General features: G+C 45.7%; 1 protein-coding gene across 14 annotated transcripts in view; it reads right to left on the reverse strand.

Moving 5' to 3' along the window:
- Window positions 1-5,740: 5,740 nt before the first annotated feature.
- TMEM138 (transmembrane protein 138) overlaps window positions 5,741-15,317 on the reverse strand; it is a 14,040-nt gene continuing 4,463 nt past the window's right edge. For 8 of the 14 annotated variants that reach the window (XM_032283241.1, XM_032283240.1, XM_032283236.1 and 5 more), the window contains 4 exons: window positions 14,031-14,202; window positions 12,632-12,707; window positions 12,255-12,363; window positions 10,640-10,868 (listed from right to left, as the gene is read on the reverse strand). In XM_032283241.1, coding sequence (XP_032139132.1) covers window positions 10,745-10,868; window positions 12,255-12,363; window positions 12,632-12,707; window positions 14,031-14,202 — 481 coding nt within the window. In that variant the 3' untranslated portion in view covers window positions 10,640-10,744. Of the gene's footprint in view, window positions 5,889-5,947; window positions 6,269-10,639; window positions 10,869-11,742; window positions 12,364-12,631; window positions 12,708-14,030; window positions 14,203-15,317 lie in introns of those variants that run through there. The other 6 variants (XR_004270325.1, XM_032283243.1, XM_032283242.1 and 3 more) reach the window with 6 other exon arrangements.

Here is a 15,317-nt window from a genome sequence, read left to right on the forward strand (position 1 = left end):
TTCAGTCCACCAGTTTCATCCTGTTTCCGTTAAGGAGCCCTCCTGCTCATTCAAATGAAAGCCCTGTGTGTTTGCCCATCCCTTTGCCCTGGTGGGTCCTAAATTCTAATCTTCATCCCTGTCAGTCAAAAATCCTACACTGCTTTTCAGAGGTTTGAGGATGAGATTTTTATTCATTTCTTTATTTTTGAGATGGAATCTCACTCTGTCACCCAGACTGGAGTGCAGTGGCGCAATCTCAGCGCACTGCAACCTCTGCCTCTTGGGTTCAAGCGATTCTCTTGCCTCAGCCTCCCAAGGGGATTACAGGCACACACCACCAGGCTGGGCTAATTTTTGCATTTTAAGTAGAGCCAGGGTGTCACCATTTTAACCAAGCTGGTCTTGAACTCCTAGCCTCAGATCATCTGCTCACCTTGGCCTCCCAAAGCACTGGGATTACAGGTGTGAGCCTCTGCACCCGGCTGTAGGTTTAGACTTTTATAGCCTCTAGTTCTACACAGCTTCAGAATTTGGTAAATGTCTTAAGAGAAAAATCTGTTGTTTTATTTTTTATTTTTATTTTTTGAGACGGAGTTAAGATCTTATTACCCAGGCTGGAGTGCAATGGCGCCATCTTGGCTTACCACAACCTCCGCCTCCTGGGTTCAAGCAATTCTCCTGCCTCAGCCTCCCGAGTAGCTGGGACTACAGGCGTGTGCCACCATGCCCAGCTAATTTTTGTATTTTCAGTAGAGACGGGTATCACCATGTTGACCAGGATGGTCTCAATCTCTTGACCTCGTGATCCACCGGCCTTGGCCTCCCAAAGTGCTGGGATTATAGGTGTGAGCCACTGCGCCCAGTCAAAAATCTGTTGTTTTAAAGGCTCTTTGACTCCCCAACTTTCTTCCTCCAGTGTTATGAGATGACTCAGCTCAGCTGGCTTCTCTGCAACCTCGTCTGGGCAGTGCTTGGATTCTTGGCCTGTTGCTCAATGGTAGAATTAGCAAATGCCCCAGGGAGAATCCTGCTGCAACTGCCAGCCAGCTTCTCTATGATTCTCCCTACTCTAGAATTTTAGGACTGCTGTTCCCTCTTGGTTCACCACCTCTCTGAGACTATTAAAAATATATATTTTTTAAATTTAGTCTGGGCACGCTGGCTCACGCCTGTAATCCCAATACGTTGGGAGGCTGAGGCAGGTGGATCACCTGAGGCCAGGAGTTTGAGACCATCCTTGCCAACATGGCAAAACCCCATCTCTACTAAAAATACTATACATATATATATAAAATATATATATATATTTAAATATAATATATATTTTTAACATATATTACATATGTGTATATATATATTCTGCCACTGCACTCCAGCCTGGGCAACAATAACAAAATTGCATCTCAAAAAAAAAAAAAAACTTCAAACCAAAAATCATATACATATGATGTTAACAAACATTTTATCTAGCTTTTCTAGTTCCTGACTAGAGCATTTGTCAGAAGAATGGAAGTCTCTAAGCCCTTTCTTTTTTTTTTTTTTTTTTTTTTTTTTGAGACGGAGTTTCGCTCTTGTTACCCAGGCTGGAGTGCAATGGCACGATCTCGGCTCACTGCAACCTCCGCCTCCTGGGTTCAGGCAATTCTCCTGCCTCAGCCTCCTGAGTAGCTGGGATTACAGGCACGTGCCACCATGCCCAGCTAATTTTTTGTAGTTTTAGTAGAGACGGGGTTTCACCGTGTTGACCAGGATGGTCTCGATCTCTTGACCTCGTGATCCACCCGCCTCGGCCTCCCAAAGTGCTGGGATTACAGGCGTGAGCCACCGCGCCCGGCTCTAAGCCCTTTCAAAGCACTTTTCTCCACCAGGTGCAGTGGCTCATGTTTGTAATCCCACCCCTTTGGGAAGCCCAGGCAGGAGAATTGCTTTAGGTAGGAGATTGATACCAGCCTGGGCAACAGTGGGAGGCCCCATCTCCACAAAAAATTTAAAATTAGCCAGATATGATGGTATGTGTGGGAGAGTTTCCCACACTGACAAATTCAACACCAGCTGGGAGTCCTACAATTCGATTCAATTCTGACTCCATGCAGTTAGCACGAGAGCCCCAGGTTAAGAAAGGCTCAGACTCACGAGACTGACTCCACTTCAAATGCTAACTGCAAGTCTGGGTCTCTGGTACTTCTGACCCACTGGCTATGAATCAGAGATTCCCACAACCCTCTCCTTGGATATAATAATTTGTTAGGATGGCTCATAGAACTTCGGAAAACGGTTTATTTTCTAGATTGCTGGTTTATTATAAAAGGAAAGACGTCTAGAACAACCAGATGGAAGAGATGCATAGGGCAGTGTATAGGAAGAGCCAGGCAGCTTCCATGCCCTCCCTGGTGTAGACCAAAAGTAAGATTCTAAGTCCCCCTGAAGCAGGAAAAAGGCCACGAAACAGACCTCTTGAACATGGAACTGGGAAGGAAGGGGTGATTTATTCGGCCGGGAACAAGGCGGCATAGCTCCCTAACAGCCAAGCTCGTCTAACAAAGAAAGTCCCTGCCCTTATAAAGGCTTATAACTCTAGACATTACACGTGCAAGGGTCTTGGGTTTACAGCTTTAGAAATTACATGTGAAAGAGTCTTGGTCCATGGAGTAGGTGTGGGGTGGGGGTTTGATCCTGTTTAAGTAAAAACAATGTCTTCCGGAGAGATTCCTCCATACCATGCCTGTGATCTACAGGAGAGCGATTAAGGTGGCACCGGTCTGCCAGCCTTTACTTCTCCTATTGAAATGAAATGTGGAAGTCAAGGGGGAGGTGGTCTTAGATGCTTAGGTCTCCTTCCTCACCCCAACAGACTGATTGAACCCTCCTCTTGGCCAAGGGGATTCCAAACTAAACCTGAAAAACTAGTTCAGGTCATGATTGGAAGGGGTGTTTGGACATGCTCATTATACTCTCCTCCCTTTGGAATTCAGGCACAACTGACCAGTGTGAAAGGAAAACAAATCTTTTTTGTTTTTTACAATTATTTTTTACAAAGGCTTTTAAAGTGACTTTGGTGGAACTTAGTTTCATAGAAAGAATCTCAGATAAAACTTTTTAAAACTTGGATCACCAAGTTAGTGTGAACCCAGAAAATTTGAGACAGGTCTCAGTTAATTTAGAAAGTTTATTTTGCCAAGGTCGAGGACCCACACCAGTAACACGGCCTCAGGAGGTCCTGACATGTGCTCAAGGTGGTCAGCGCGCAGGTTGGTTTTATGCATTTTAGGGAGATATGTCAGTCAGCATGTGTAAGATGTACATTGGTTTGGTCCAGAAACGTGGGACAATTCTAAGCAGAGGAGGGGGCTTCCAGGTCATAGGTAGATATGAGACAATTTATTGCATTCGTTTTTTTTTTTGAGATGGAGTCTCACTCTGTCACCCAGGCTGGAGTGCAGTGGCACAATCTCAGCTCACTGCAGCCTCTGCCTCCCAGGTTCAGGCAATTCTCCCACCTCAGCCTCCCGAGTAGCTGGGATTGCAGGCATGCACCACCGTGCCTGGCTACATTTTGTATTTTTAGTAGAGATGGGATTTCACCATGTTGGCTAGGCTGGTTTTGAACTCTTGACCTCAGTTGATCCACCCACCTCGGCCTCTCAAAGTACTGGTACAAGCATGAGTCACCGTGCCTGGCTGAGTAATTTTTTCTTTTTTGAGACAAAGTCTTGCTCTGTTGTCCAGGCTGTAGTACAGTGACATGATCTCAGCTCACCACAGCCTCTGCCTCCTGGGCTGAAGTGATTCTTTTGCCTCAGCCTCCTAGTAGCTGGGATTACAGGCACCCACCACTGTGCCTGGCTAATTTTTGTATTTTTAGTAGAGACAGGGTTTCACCATGTTGACCAGGCTGGTCTTGAACTCCTGACCTCAGGTGATCCACCCACCTTGGCCTCCCAAAGTGCTGGGATTACAGGCATGAGCCACTGCACCCAGCCTAATTATTTTTTACAAAGGCTTTTAAAGTCACTTTGATGGAACTTAGTTTCATAGAAAGAATCTCAGATAAAACTTTTTAAAAGCCAAGTGCAGCCATAAATTGTGCCATCAAATACCTATGAGTTGCGTGCTCCTCTCCTCTTGAGGTTCTCCAAGATAAACTTGGGGTTCCTGGGCCTGTCAGAAAGTGACATTCTTTACTTGCCTTAGGTCAGGAACCTTGTACACCGGCTGTGTGGACAAAGATATGGGGCAGGTTTTCCCATGGGGCTTTTATTGGCTCCATAAAGTCAAGTTTGATTCCTTAAAGAAAAGCCTTGGTGCCGGGCGCGGTGGCTCAAGCCTGTAATCCCAGCACTTTGGGAGGCCGAGGCGGGTGGATCACGAGGTCAAGAGATCGAGACCATCCTGGTCAACACGGTGAAACCCCGTCTCTACTAAAACTACAAAAAATTAGCTGGGCATGGTGGCGTGTGCCTGTGATCCCAGCTACTCAGGAGGCTGAGGCAGGAGAACTGCCTGAACCCAGGAGGCGGAGGTTGCGGTGAGCCGAGATCGCGCCATTGCACTCCAGCCTGGGTAACAAGAGTGAGACTCCGTCCCAAAAAAAAAAAAAAAAAAAAAGAGTTTTTTTTTTTGTTTTTTTTTTTTTTCTTTTTTTGAGATGGAATCTAGCTCAGTTGCCAGGCTGGAGTTCAGTGGGGTGATCTTGGCTCACTGCAACCTCTGCCTGCCAGATTCAAGTGATTCTCCTGCCTCAGCTTCTTGAGTAGCTGGGATTACAGGCATGTGCTGCCACACCCAGCTAATTTTTGTGTTTTTAGTAGAGATGATGTTTCACCTTATTGGCCAGGATGGTCTCAATCTCCTAGCCTCATGATCCGTCCACCTTGGCCTCCCAAAGTGCTGGGATTACAGGCATGAGCCACCACACCCAGCCTAGAGTTTTATAGCTGATCATAAAACCACCTTCTAAACAGCACTAAAACAAAACAATAATTGTCCATGGATGACAAAAAGTTTTAGGACAGCCGTGGTCAAAGCCAAAATTGACATGGAAATTTGTTACCTCTGTGGCACACAATAATTTAACATAATAATTAAAATTATTACTGATAATTCACATTAAGTCATATCAGAATTACAGGAGTCTCCAAGACTGAGTGTGGTGGCTCATACCTGTAATCCCAGCATTTTGGAAGGCTGAGACAAGCGGATCACACAAGGTCAAGAGTTCAAGACCAGCCTAGCCAACATGGTGAAACCCTGTCTTTACTGAAAAAAAAAAAAAAAAAAATTAGCCAGGTGTGGTGGTAGATGCCTGTAATCCCAGCTACTTGGGAGGCTGAGGCAGGGGAATAACTTGAACCCAGGAAACAGAGGTTCCAGTGAGCCAAGATTGCCCCACTGCACTCCCGCCTGGGTGACAGAGCAAAACTGTCTCCAAAAAAAAAAAAAAAAAAAAAAAGAGAATTTAGGAGTCTCCCATAATTTTGGAACACATACCAGTAACATATTTATACAAATACAGCCCAAAGAAAACCAAACACATTTTATATTTGACAATGCTTCCTGTGTAATTTTTATACAAAGTAAGCCACATATGTCATTTTTGGATTTTAGGGAACCATAAGTATTATCTTAAAGGATTAATTAGATCTGAAAAAGACATCATTTATAATTTGATTTTGGAAAGTTTGTCAAATATCAAAGGTTATCACAGGTCATTGTAAAATAAATCATTCATTTAACCAATGACAACTCAAGGATTGAAAAAAAAAAAGCAAAAACCTTCATTCTTTGAGAGAGGAGACTTAATTTTCCAAACAATAAGCCCTAATAAAAACGGCATGAAGCCAATTAAATATAACTTCCATAAGCCTTTATAACTTTTATTAAGGAGTCAGTTAATGCTTCAAGAAAACCTTGTTTCTCCTGCTATGTTTTTCAGCTCCATCGAGTCATTTAAAAAAAAAAAGAAAACCTTGTTAATCTGACACAGGGGCCCAAATGCTGGTCTTGCATCCATGTGCCTTTGACATTAATGATTAATTTATAGAGAAACTGAACTTATTTTCTCTCTCAAGATCAGCCTTTACAATCTCATATGCCTACCTCTTCCTTGATAGTCCCTGGGCCTTGAGGAGTTGAATAGCTTTAATTTCCAGCCCTGTGCTTCAAGAATGCAGTTTACTTTGATCAGCATCTTCTACAAGGCCTGAAGATGGGGCTTCAATTGCTGTCAGTGTTTAATATTTAGCAAGACTTGGTGTCTTTCTTAGACCCAAGAGCCAAAGCTCTGTAACTCAATGTTGCAAGTATTTTAAAAGTGAATATAGACAGATACATGGATGTAATAACCTTAATTAAAAATTTTTTAAATGTTTTTTTCCTAGGCAAACCAAAACTTAGTAATAATGTGACAACTTGATCATATAAAAGATTTTTTTTTTTTTTAAACAGACTCTTGTTCTGTCACCCAGGCTGAAGTGCAGTGGCAAAATCTTGGTTCACTGCAAACTCTGCCTCCTGGGTTCAAGTGATTCTCCTGCCTCAGCCTCCCTAGCAGCTGGGATTACAGGCACCTGCCACCTGCCCATCTAATTTTTGTGTTTTCAGTAGAGATGAGGTTTCATCGTGTTGGCCAGGCTGGTCTCGAACTCCTGACCTCAGGTGATCCGCCCACCTCAGCCTCCCAAAGTGCTGGGATTACAAGTGTGAGCCACTGTGCCTGGCAAAAGTTTTTGGCTTTATTTTTATTTTATTTTTTGAGATGGAGTCTTGCTCTGTCGCCCATGATGGAGCACAGTGGCATGATCTTGGCTCACTGCAACCTCTGTCTCCTGGCTTCAAGTGATTCTCCTGCCTCAGCCTCCTGAGTAGCTGAGATTACAGGCACCCACCACCACGCCCGGCTGATTTTTGTATTTTTAGTAGAGATGTGGTTTTACCATCTTGGCCAGGCTGGTCTTGAACTCCTGACCTCATGATCCACCTGCCTTGGCCTTCCAAAGTGCTGGAATTATAGGCGTGAGCCACCATGCCCGGCCGTTTTTGTCTTTAAAAAAATAAATAAATCCTCTTATTGTAACTTACACAGACTGTTTATGAAATGCGTGGACTTTCTGGTTTGTCCTAAACATGCTTCCTTCTTGAAAAACCAGTCATTTTACTTTAGGACTAAATTTACCATACATGATTCTTTCTCATATGAAATTATTTCTCTTTAAGCTTTCTTACCAAAAAACAAAATAAAAAACTTCCTTGTTTTTATAACTTCCTTTACATTTCTTTTATTTCCTGGTTCCTTTTACCTTGTTTTATGCAAGACTTCTAAATAATCTTTTTTTTTTTAGAGACACCAGGCTGGAGTGCAGGGGTGCAATCTTGCCTGGCCTGTTCACCTTTTGTTAAAGAACAGGTTTTTTTTTTTTTTTTTTTTTTTGAAAGAATGTTTTCTGGCTGGGTAAGGTGGCTCATGCTTGTAATCTCAGCACTTTGGGAGGCTGAGGTGGGCAGATCACCTAAGGTCAGGAATTTGAGACCAGCCTGGCCAACATGGTGAAACCCCATCTCTACTAAAAATACAAAAGTTAGCCAGGTGTGGTGGTATGCACCTGTGGCGTAGTCCCAGCTACTTGGGAGGCTACAGCAGGAGAATCACTTGAACCTTGGAGGCAGAGGTTGCAGTGAGTCGAGATCATGCCACTGCATTCCAGCCTGGGAGACAAAGTAAGACTCTATCTCAAAAAACAAAACAAAACGAAACAAAACCAAGAAACTTGCCTTCTACACCCCCTCATTACCTTAACTGCAAACATTTCTGTGGACTTCAACTCTTTAGGCAGAATTTAACCCTTTCAACCAGTTGCCAATCAGAAATTTTTAAATCCACCTATGACTGGCAAGGTGCCCCTTGTGAGATGTCCTGACTTTCTGGGCGGAATCAATGTGCACCTTGCCTGTATTGACTTATGTCTCTGATTGTAACTTCTGTCCCCTTAAAATGTATAAAATCAAGCTGTAACCCAACCACCTTGGGCACATGTTCTCTGGATCTCCTGGGGCTATGTCATGGGTCATGATCCTCACATTGGCTCAGATATTTTAGAGTTCAGCTTCTTTTGTCATCAACACAAGTATCATCAGTGTGAAATATAGCATTTATTTTAGGAGCTAGACTTAGATTGCAGATCTAAAGTAACAATTGGCATGTCCTTGTTTTATAGGAGGATATACATCTTGAAAGGGTTCAAAGCCTGTACAGAACAATCTGTGAGGGCAGTCATCTAAGGATGCCTGAGGCCTTTTTCCTTTCCCTGGGGGTCTGGGGTCTGGCTAATGCATAATGCTTTGACACAAGGCTGTGAAGTAACAGAAATTCATTTGAGGCTGGGTGTGGTGGCTCATGCCTGTAATCCCAGCACTTTGGAAGGCCAAAGCGGGCAGATCATGAGGTCTGGAGATCCAGACCATCCTGGCTGACATGGTGAAACCCCACCTCTACTAAAAAATACAAAAATTAGCTGGATGTGGTGGCACGTGCCTATAATCCCAGCTACTCGGGAGGCTGAGGCAGGAGAATCGCTTGAACCCAGGAGGCAGAGGTTGCAGTGAGCCCAGATTGTGCCACTATCTCCAACCTGGGAGATAGAGTGAGACTCCGTCTCAAAAAAAAAAAAAAGAAAAGAAATTGCTTATAGCCATTTGGGAAAGGGGGGCAATGTTTTGTGACTCAGTCTCCAGGCTTAACTTTCCCTTTGGCATAAGTTTGGGGGTCCTGAGATGTTTGGGATCCTGAGATGACCCCCAGCTGAGGTCACTGCAGGCTAGCCAACCACCAATGGATCCCAAGGCCATCACACCAATGGATCCCAAGGCCATCACAGCTGGCTAGCTGACCTGCAGCTGACCACACACACAAGGGAGCACAGCTGCAATCACCCACGCTTTTCCTTTCCCTATGTGTCCTACTGCCTGTGGTTGCTTTCATGCTTCAGTGTCATGGTTGAGTGTTTGTACCCTCAAAACCTCAAATATTTACTATCTGGTCCTTCTCAAAAAAAAAAGCTTGCAGATCCTGCCAAAGCATCTTTGAAGAACAAGTTTCACAGAGCAGCTTTCTGGTGTGAAACTGGGTGAATTAATGGCCCCCATTCTTATTCTCCCTGTATCCAGTCCTGTGGCCTTGAAACTTTGTAGTACTTTTGAGATACAGACAGGGCTTGGCTTTAGCTTACCCCCACTACAGCATCCTTTCACTACAGCATCCCCACTGACCGCAAAACCCATGCCTCTACCTTGCTGACGTACCCACTAAGGCCAAGGCTTTGGTCATACAAAGGAAATGGCCATTTTGTGTTCTTCCTATGCTCTCACAATGTTTAACCAGGACTTTTACTTAAAGAATTCTGGGTGCTGGGCACAGCAGCTCACGCCTGTAATCCCAGCACTCTGGGAGGCCAAGGCAGGCGGATCACGAGGTCAGGAGACGAAGACCATCCTGGCAAACATGGTGAAACCTGGTATCTACTAAAAATACAAAAATTAGCTGGGTGTGGTGGTGCGCACCTGTAGTCCCAGCTATTCGTGAGGCTAAGACAGGAGAATCGCTTGAACCTGAAAGGCAGAGGTTGCAGTGAGCCGAGATCGCGCCACTACATTCCAGCCTGGGCAACGAAGAGCAAGATTCTGTTTCAAGGCCGGGCGCGGTGGCTCAAGCCTGTGATCCCAGCACTTTGGGAGGCCGAGGCGGGTGGATCACGAGGTCAAGAGATCGAGACCATCCTGGTCAGCATGGTGAAACCCCGTCTCTACTAAAAATACAAAAAATTAGCTGGGCATGGTGGCGCATGCCTGTAATCCCAGCTACTCAGGAGGCTGAGGCAGGAGAATTGCCTGAACCCAGGAGGTGGAGGTTGCGGTGAGCCGAGATCGGGCCATTGCACTCCAGCCGGGAAAAAAAGAGAAAACCCCCGTCTCAAAAAAAAAAAAAAAAAAAAAAAAGATTCTGTTTCAAAAAAATAAATAAATAAAATAGAATTCCAGGAGCTGGCCTTAGGAGATTCAAAATAACAAACCAACATTGTGTGTGGAGTGTCCCTCCTCAGGAACGAATACAGACTTGCTGCCATTGGCCAGACCACCTGGCAGTCCATTATTTAAGACGACCCTCACAACCAGATGCTGAGCTGCACACCCTACCCCTCATGTGCTTTGCCCAGCCCAGCCTACCTGCCCAACTCAAGGTCAATTCCAGCGCTTTGCCTAAGAAAAAAATCCCTGCAGGCTTTCTCCGGAGTCAGTGAGGGAACTCTCTTTCACTTGCGTTGTGTCCCTTATGCCCAGGCCTAAGCTCCAGTGAAGCCTTGTCTGGGCAAACTCTTTTAGCCTCATGTCAGTTTCTATAGCAGAGTCTAAGAACTTGTGGTTGGTGGGCCGGATGTAGTGGCTCACGCCTATAATCCCGGCACTTTGGGAGGCTGAGACAGGTGGATCACTTGACGTCAGGAGTTCGAGACCAGCCTGGCTAACAAGGTGAGACTCCTCTACTAAAAATACAAAAAAAAAAAAAAAAAATAGCCACGTGTGGTGGCAGGCGCCTGTAGTCCCAGCTACTTCGGAGACTGCGGCAGGAGAATCGCTTGAACCCAGGAGGTGGAGGTTACAGTGAGCTGAGATCATGCCACTGTACTCCAGTCTGGGCGACATGGCAAGACTCCATCTCAAAAAAAAAAAACAACAAAAAAAGGAACTTGTGGTTCCCACTTTGCTTCTGGGCTCAGAAGTCTAAGAGACACAATACAAGCACAGGCTTGAAATGTAGTTGCATACTGGGGCTTGTTCTTCTCATTCTCTGCCACGGTTGTGTGAGCAGATCCAGGCTCGTCTGCAGGAGGCAAATCCTGTCAACCAGAGCTGAGTACCCTGTCACTCCAGCTGAGGTCACTGCAGGCTCGCCAACCACCAATGGATCCCAAGGCCATCACAGCTACCTAGCAGACCGGCAGCTGACCACACACACAAGCGAGCGCTCTGAAATCACCCACTCAGCCCAGGTCAGCAGAACCCCAAGATAGAGAGCCAGACAGCTATTTATTGCTGTGTGCCCCTGAACTTTGGTGGTGGTCAGTTACACTGTAGAAACAGAAATAGAAGCTGGACATGGTGGCTCACGCCTGTAATCCCAGCACTTTGGGAGACCAAGGCAGGCGGATTGCCTGAGATCGGGAGTTCAAGACCAGCCTGACCAACATGGAGAAAGCCCATCTCTACTAAAAATACAAAATTAGCCAGGCATGGTGGCACATGCCTGTAAGCCAGTTACTCAGGAGGCTGAGGTGGGAGAATCACTTGAACTGGGAGGCAGAGGTTGCGGTGAGCCAAGATTGTGCCATTGCACTCCAAGCTGGGCAACAAGAGCGAAAATCTGTCAAAAAATAGAAAAGAAAAAGAGATAGAAAACTGACTGATACTATAAACATAGGAATTTTAAGAATTTCTTTTGCCAAAACTGGCTAAGGAATATTTTTATTCTTCTGAGGGCAGTTAAGGCTTCTGATAAGGAGAGTCTGAACAGAGCACAGAAATCTGAAACTCCAAGAGTGGGGGATGTGGCATCAGATTCCATCCTGAATTTCTGCTGAAATACTTTGTACTCATAATGGAACTCAATTAAGATCTGTAGTTCATCTGTGGCTCAATCTTCCCTCTGGGTCAAGTAGATGCTAAGTTAGACCTTGGCACGCCTCTTAACCATGAGACAGAGAGGCTCCACCATTTACGGAACAAGAATTCAATTTATTCTCTTTATAAAATGTTTTTAAAAAGTGCCTTGGGTATAAAAATCTAAATGTCTGCGGTGGGATCGGTCAGGAGCACGGAACTTTCACTCTTCGCATCCTTTGGTCACTTGTGTGTAGTGCAAGGAAAGTGGGGGCTGGGAGCTCCTTCTGTCCCAGGCTAAACGACGAGCTTCACAAGGGTAAGAGCCACAGAACCCTCGGCAAGAAAGAAGGGTCAGGGAAAATGAATGGTACCTAGAGGAAGGGAAGGAAAGGGGGTTGGACAGAGGGAGGAGGCAAGGAAGGGATGCTGTACTGGAGACTGATGGGGAACACTCTAATTTGCAAGAGGGAGGATCTTCCTTTTTGAAGGTGAACACAACTGGTCTGAACCCTCCTTGGAAAGTCCAGCTGTTGACCCATGCATAGGGCAAACTCTCCCTGCAGAGCAGCAAATGTGGCTTCTATCAGGAAGGAAAAGCATCCATCAGTGTGACAAGAGGTCACCTTCGAACTTGCATGAACTCCTTGCGCAGCCACAAAGAGTCCTGGTAGAAGCGAGGGTCGCCTAGTCTCACGGCTGTCCGTTTATAGAAGTAGCAGTACAACACTGCTGCTGCGGGAGGAAGCAGAAGAGAAGCCTCAGGGGTGCTGCTGAGTATCACTTCCGGGTAGACAGAACCTAATGAGGCTGAGCAGCCCTGCCTCCTGACTTCCCATGGTTTCCCAGCACGGGCAGAGGCAGAAATCCCTCCTGTTCCTAGTGTGGCTGTTGCAACCGTTGCAGGCCAACTGGGACAGGGCTGGGAAGCCAGAATCAAGGCCCTCAGTGAAAGAGACACACATGGGACCCAAGAGAGGCCTGACCCTGCTCTGGTCCTTACCTACTCTCTGGAATACAAACAGCGTTTGAAGTCCATCTGTCCATATGAAGCTGTTGGAGTTTTTCCAGCGTAAGTTCTGAAGGTGATATGAGGAGACACAGAAAGGTTAATGGCCACATGAGGCCCCAATATCTCCAACTTGGTTAGCTGCAGAGATGCCAGTTGGTTTAAAATCGTGCTAACCTCTCCCTCCTTCCTCCCAACAAGTGTTTCTTGAAGGAGCGTCAAGCTCCCTTTTTTGCTGCAAAGGGAATATCCTTCTAACTTTGAGAGAGGAAGCATGAACTAAGTTATTTATCCTCTTTCATTCCATAACCTTTGCCAAGGAGAAACGATATACTCATTATCTCAGGAGTTCAGCTGGTCACTGTCTTGCCTGGAAAATCGCTGGCTCAGCTCCTGTCAGATAAAGCCTTTGGGGGACTCAGGGTTTAATGAGATTAACGGCTTTATAGTATAAAGCCAGGACCTATTTTGGCTCCAAGCACAGAATCCTCTTGAGGAAGCACCCAGAGACTCTGGTATTGCTCTGCTTGTTTCCGGGGAGCTCTACTTCTCTCTGTAGAATCACAAGCGCAACCTAATCGGGGGTCTGGGTGTGAAGGTGGCTTTCATAATGAAGTGACTAGAGAACCCTGAGGTTTTAATGGGTTCAACTGAAATGAGAACATGAGAAACATATGAGATACCCAAAGGGCTGGAAAAATCTGTGAAGCAGAAGAAATCTGAAACCATGGACACTGGATCTGATCTGATGCCAAGGGAAGCATCTTGGAGGTTGGTTCTCCTAGTTAAAGTGATGGGAACTCAGCAGAGGGCAGGGAGCACTCAAGGGCGAGCAGCAATCCTGCTTGGCTACTTCCTAGAAACATCCAGTGCCTGCAGAATTAACCACGGGGCACTGATGCCTAAGAATAACCTGTGTCAACATCCACCTGCCCATATAGCTCATGATGAAACACATTCAACTACGTGTTTTAGCCCTGGTAGGCCTGTTTGGGGCAAAGGTGAACTGAACGTTCTGGAAGAGACCCGTGACTCTTGGACAAGGCTATTTTTCAACACATAAGGTTAGTCAAGAGTACCTTATGAAACTCTCACATGCCGAGAGCTCCAGCCCAGACCACTTTCATTTCACCTGTTTCCTATGAAGGATCATGTCAGATGTCAAAGAATGAAGCTGGGTTCCCAGAGAAAAGATATCCCTACCCTTTTAGGGATTCAAGAATTCAGAGTTCAGGCCTGGCACAGTGGCTCACCCCTGTAAATCCACCACTTTGGGAGGCAGAAACAGGAGAATCACTTGAGCTCAGGAGTTCAAGATCAGCCTGAGTAACGTGGTAAGACCCCATCTGTTTAAAATACAAATTAAAAAAAGAATTCAGACTTCCAGTCTTACCATGACCCAGACATGAAGGGAGATGCTGAGGGCAAAGTACACAGCTGTCAGGATGATGGTCCCTTTGAACTTATGGAACAGGAGGTTGACCAGGCCAGCCTGGAAGACGAAGGTGTTGAAGAACATCAGGAAAATGATGATGATGTTGAAGAGGATTGCAATATCCTGGATGCTGCAGACATAAGAAAAAGTACAACCGTGGAGGCCTGCATGAGGACCCAAGAGCAGGCCCTATGTCCTGAGGGACACCACAAGGCCTGTCCTTTCCTGTGAGATAGGCATCTGATATCTTAAACCCTTGCACAGATAACAAATGACATGAAGCTAAAATTACCTGAAATTACCCACTGGCTCCATCAGTTGGGTTGCAGTCCACAGACAAGGCTTTCCTGCTCTGATGCTCTTTTTATTTTTAAAAATTTCTTCCATACCTATTCCTGTAGAAGGTTCTCTAGCTATTTTTTTTTTTTTTTTTTTTTTTTTTTTGAGACAGTGTCTCATTCTGTTGTCCAGGCTGGCGTACAGTGGCATGATCATAGTTCACTGCAGCCTCAACTTTCTGGGCTCAAGTAATCCTCCCACCTCACCCTCCTGAGTAGCTAGGACCACAGGTGTGTGCCACTATACTCAGCTAATTAAAAAAAATTTTTAGCTCATGCCTGCAATCCCAGCACTCTGGGAAGCCAAGGTGGGTGGATCACTTGAGGTCTGGAGTTCGAGACCTGCCTGGCCAATATGGCAAAATCCAGTCTCTACTAAAAATACAAAAATTAGCCAGGCATGGTAGCGCATACCTGTATTCCCAGCTACTGGGCAGGCTGAGGCAGGAGAATTGCTTGAACTCAGGGGGCGGAGGTTGCAGTGAGCCGAGATTGTGCCACTATACTCCAGACTCTGTCTCAAATAAAAAAAAAATTTTCTTTTTTAGTAGAAACGAGGTCTTAGCATGTTGCCCAGGCTATCTGACACTCTTAACATATTAATAATAAACCTACTAGGCACTTTTGAAAAGCTGGTTTCTGCCGGGCGCACTGGCTCATGGCTGTAATCCCAGCACTTTGGGAGGCTGAGGCAGGCAGATCACAAGGTCGAGTTCAAGATCAGCCTGGCCAATATGGTGAAACTCGTCTCTACTAAAAATACAAAAATTAGCCAGGCATGGTGGTGGGTGCTCGTAATCCCAGCTGCCCGGGAGGCTGAGGCAGGAGAATCACTTGAACCCGGAAGGCAGGGGTTGCAGTGAGTCGCACCACTGCACTCCAGCCCTGGGCAACACAGCAGGACTCT

Source organism: Sapajus apella, unplaced genomic scaffold (assembly GCF_009761245.1).
Source record: "Sapajus apella isolate SASKATOON/1434 unplaced genomic scaffold, GSC_monkey_1.0 scaffold14, whole genome shotgun sequence".
Lineage (NCBI taxonomy): Eukaryota > Metazoa > Chordata > Mammalia > Primates > Cebidae > Sapajus > Sapajus apella.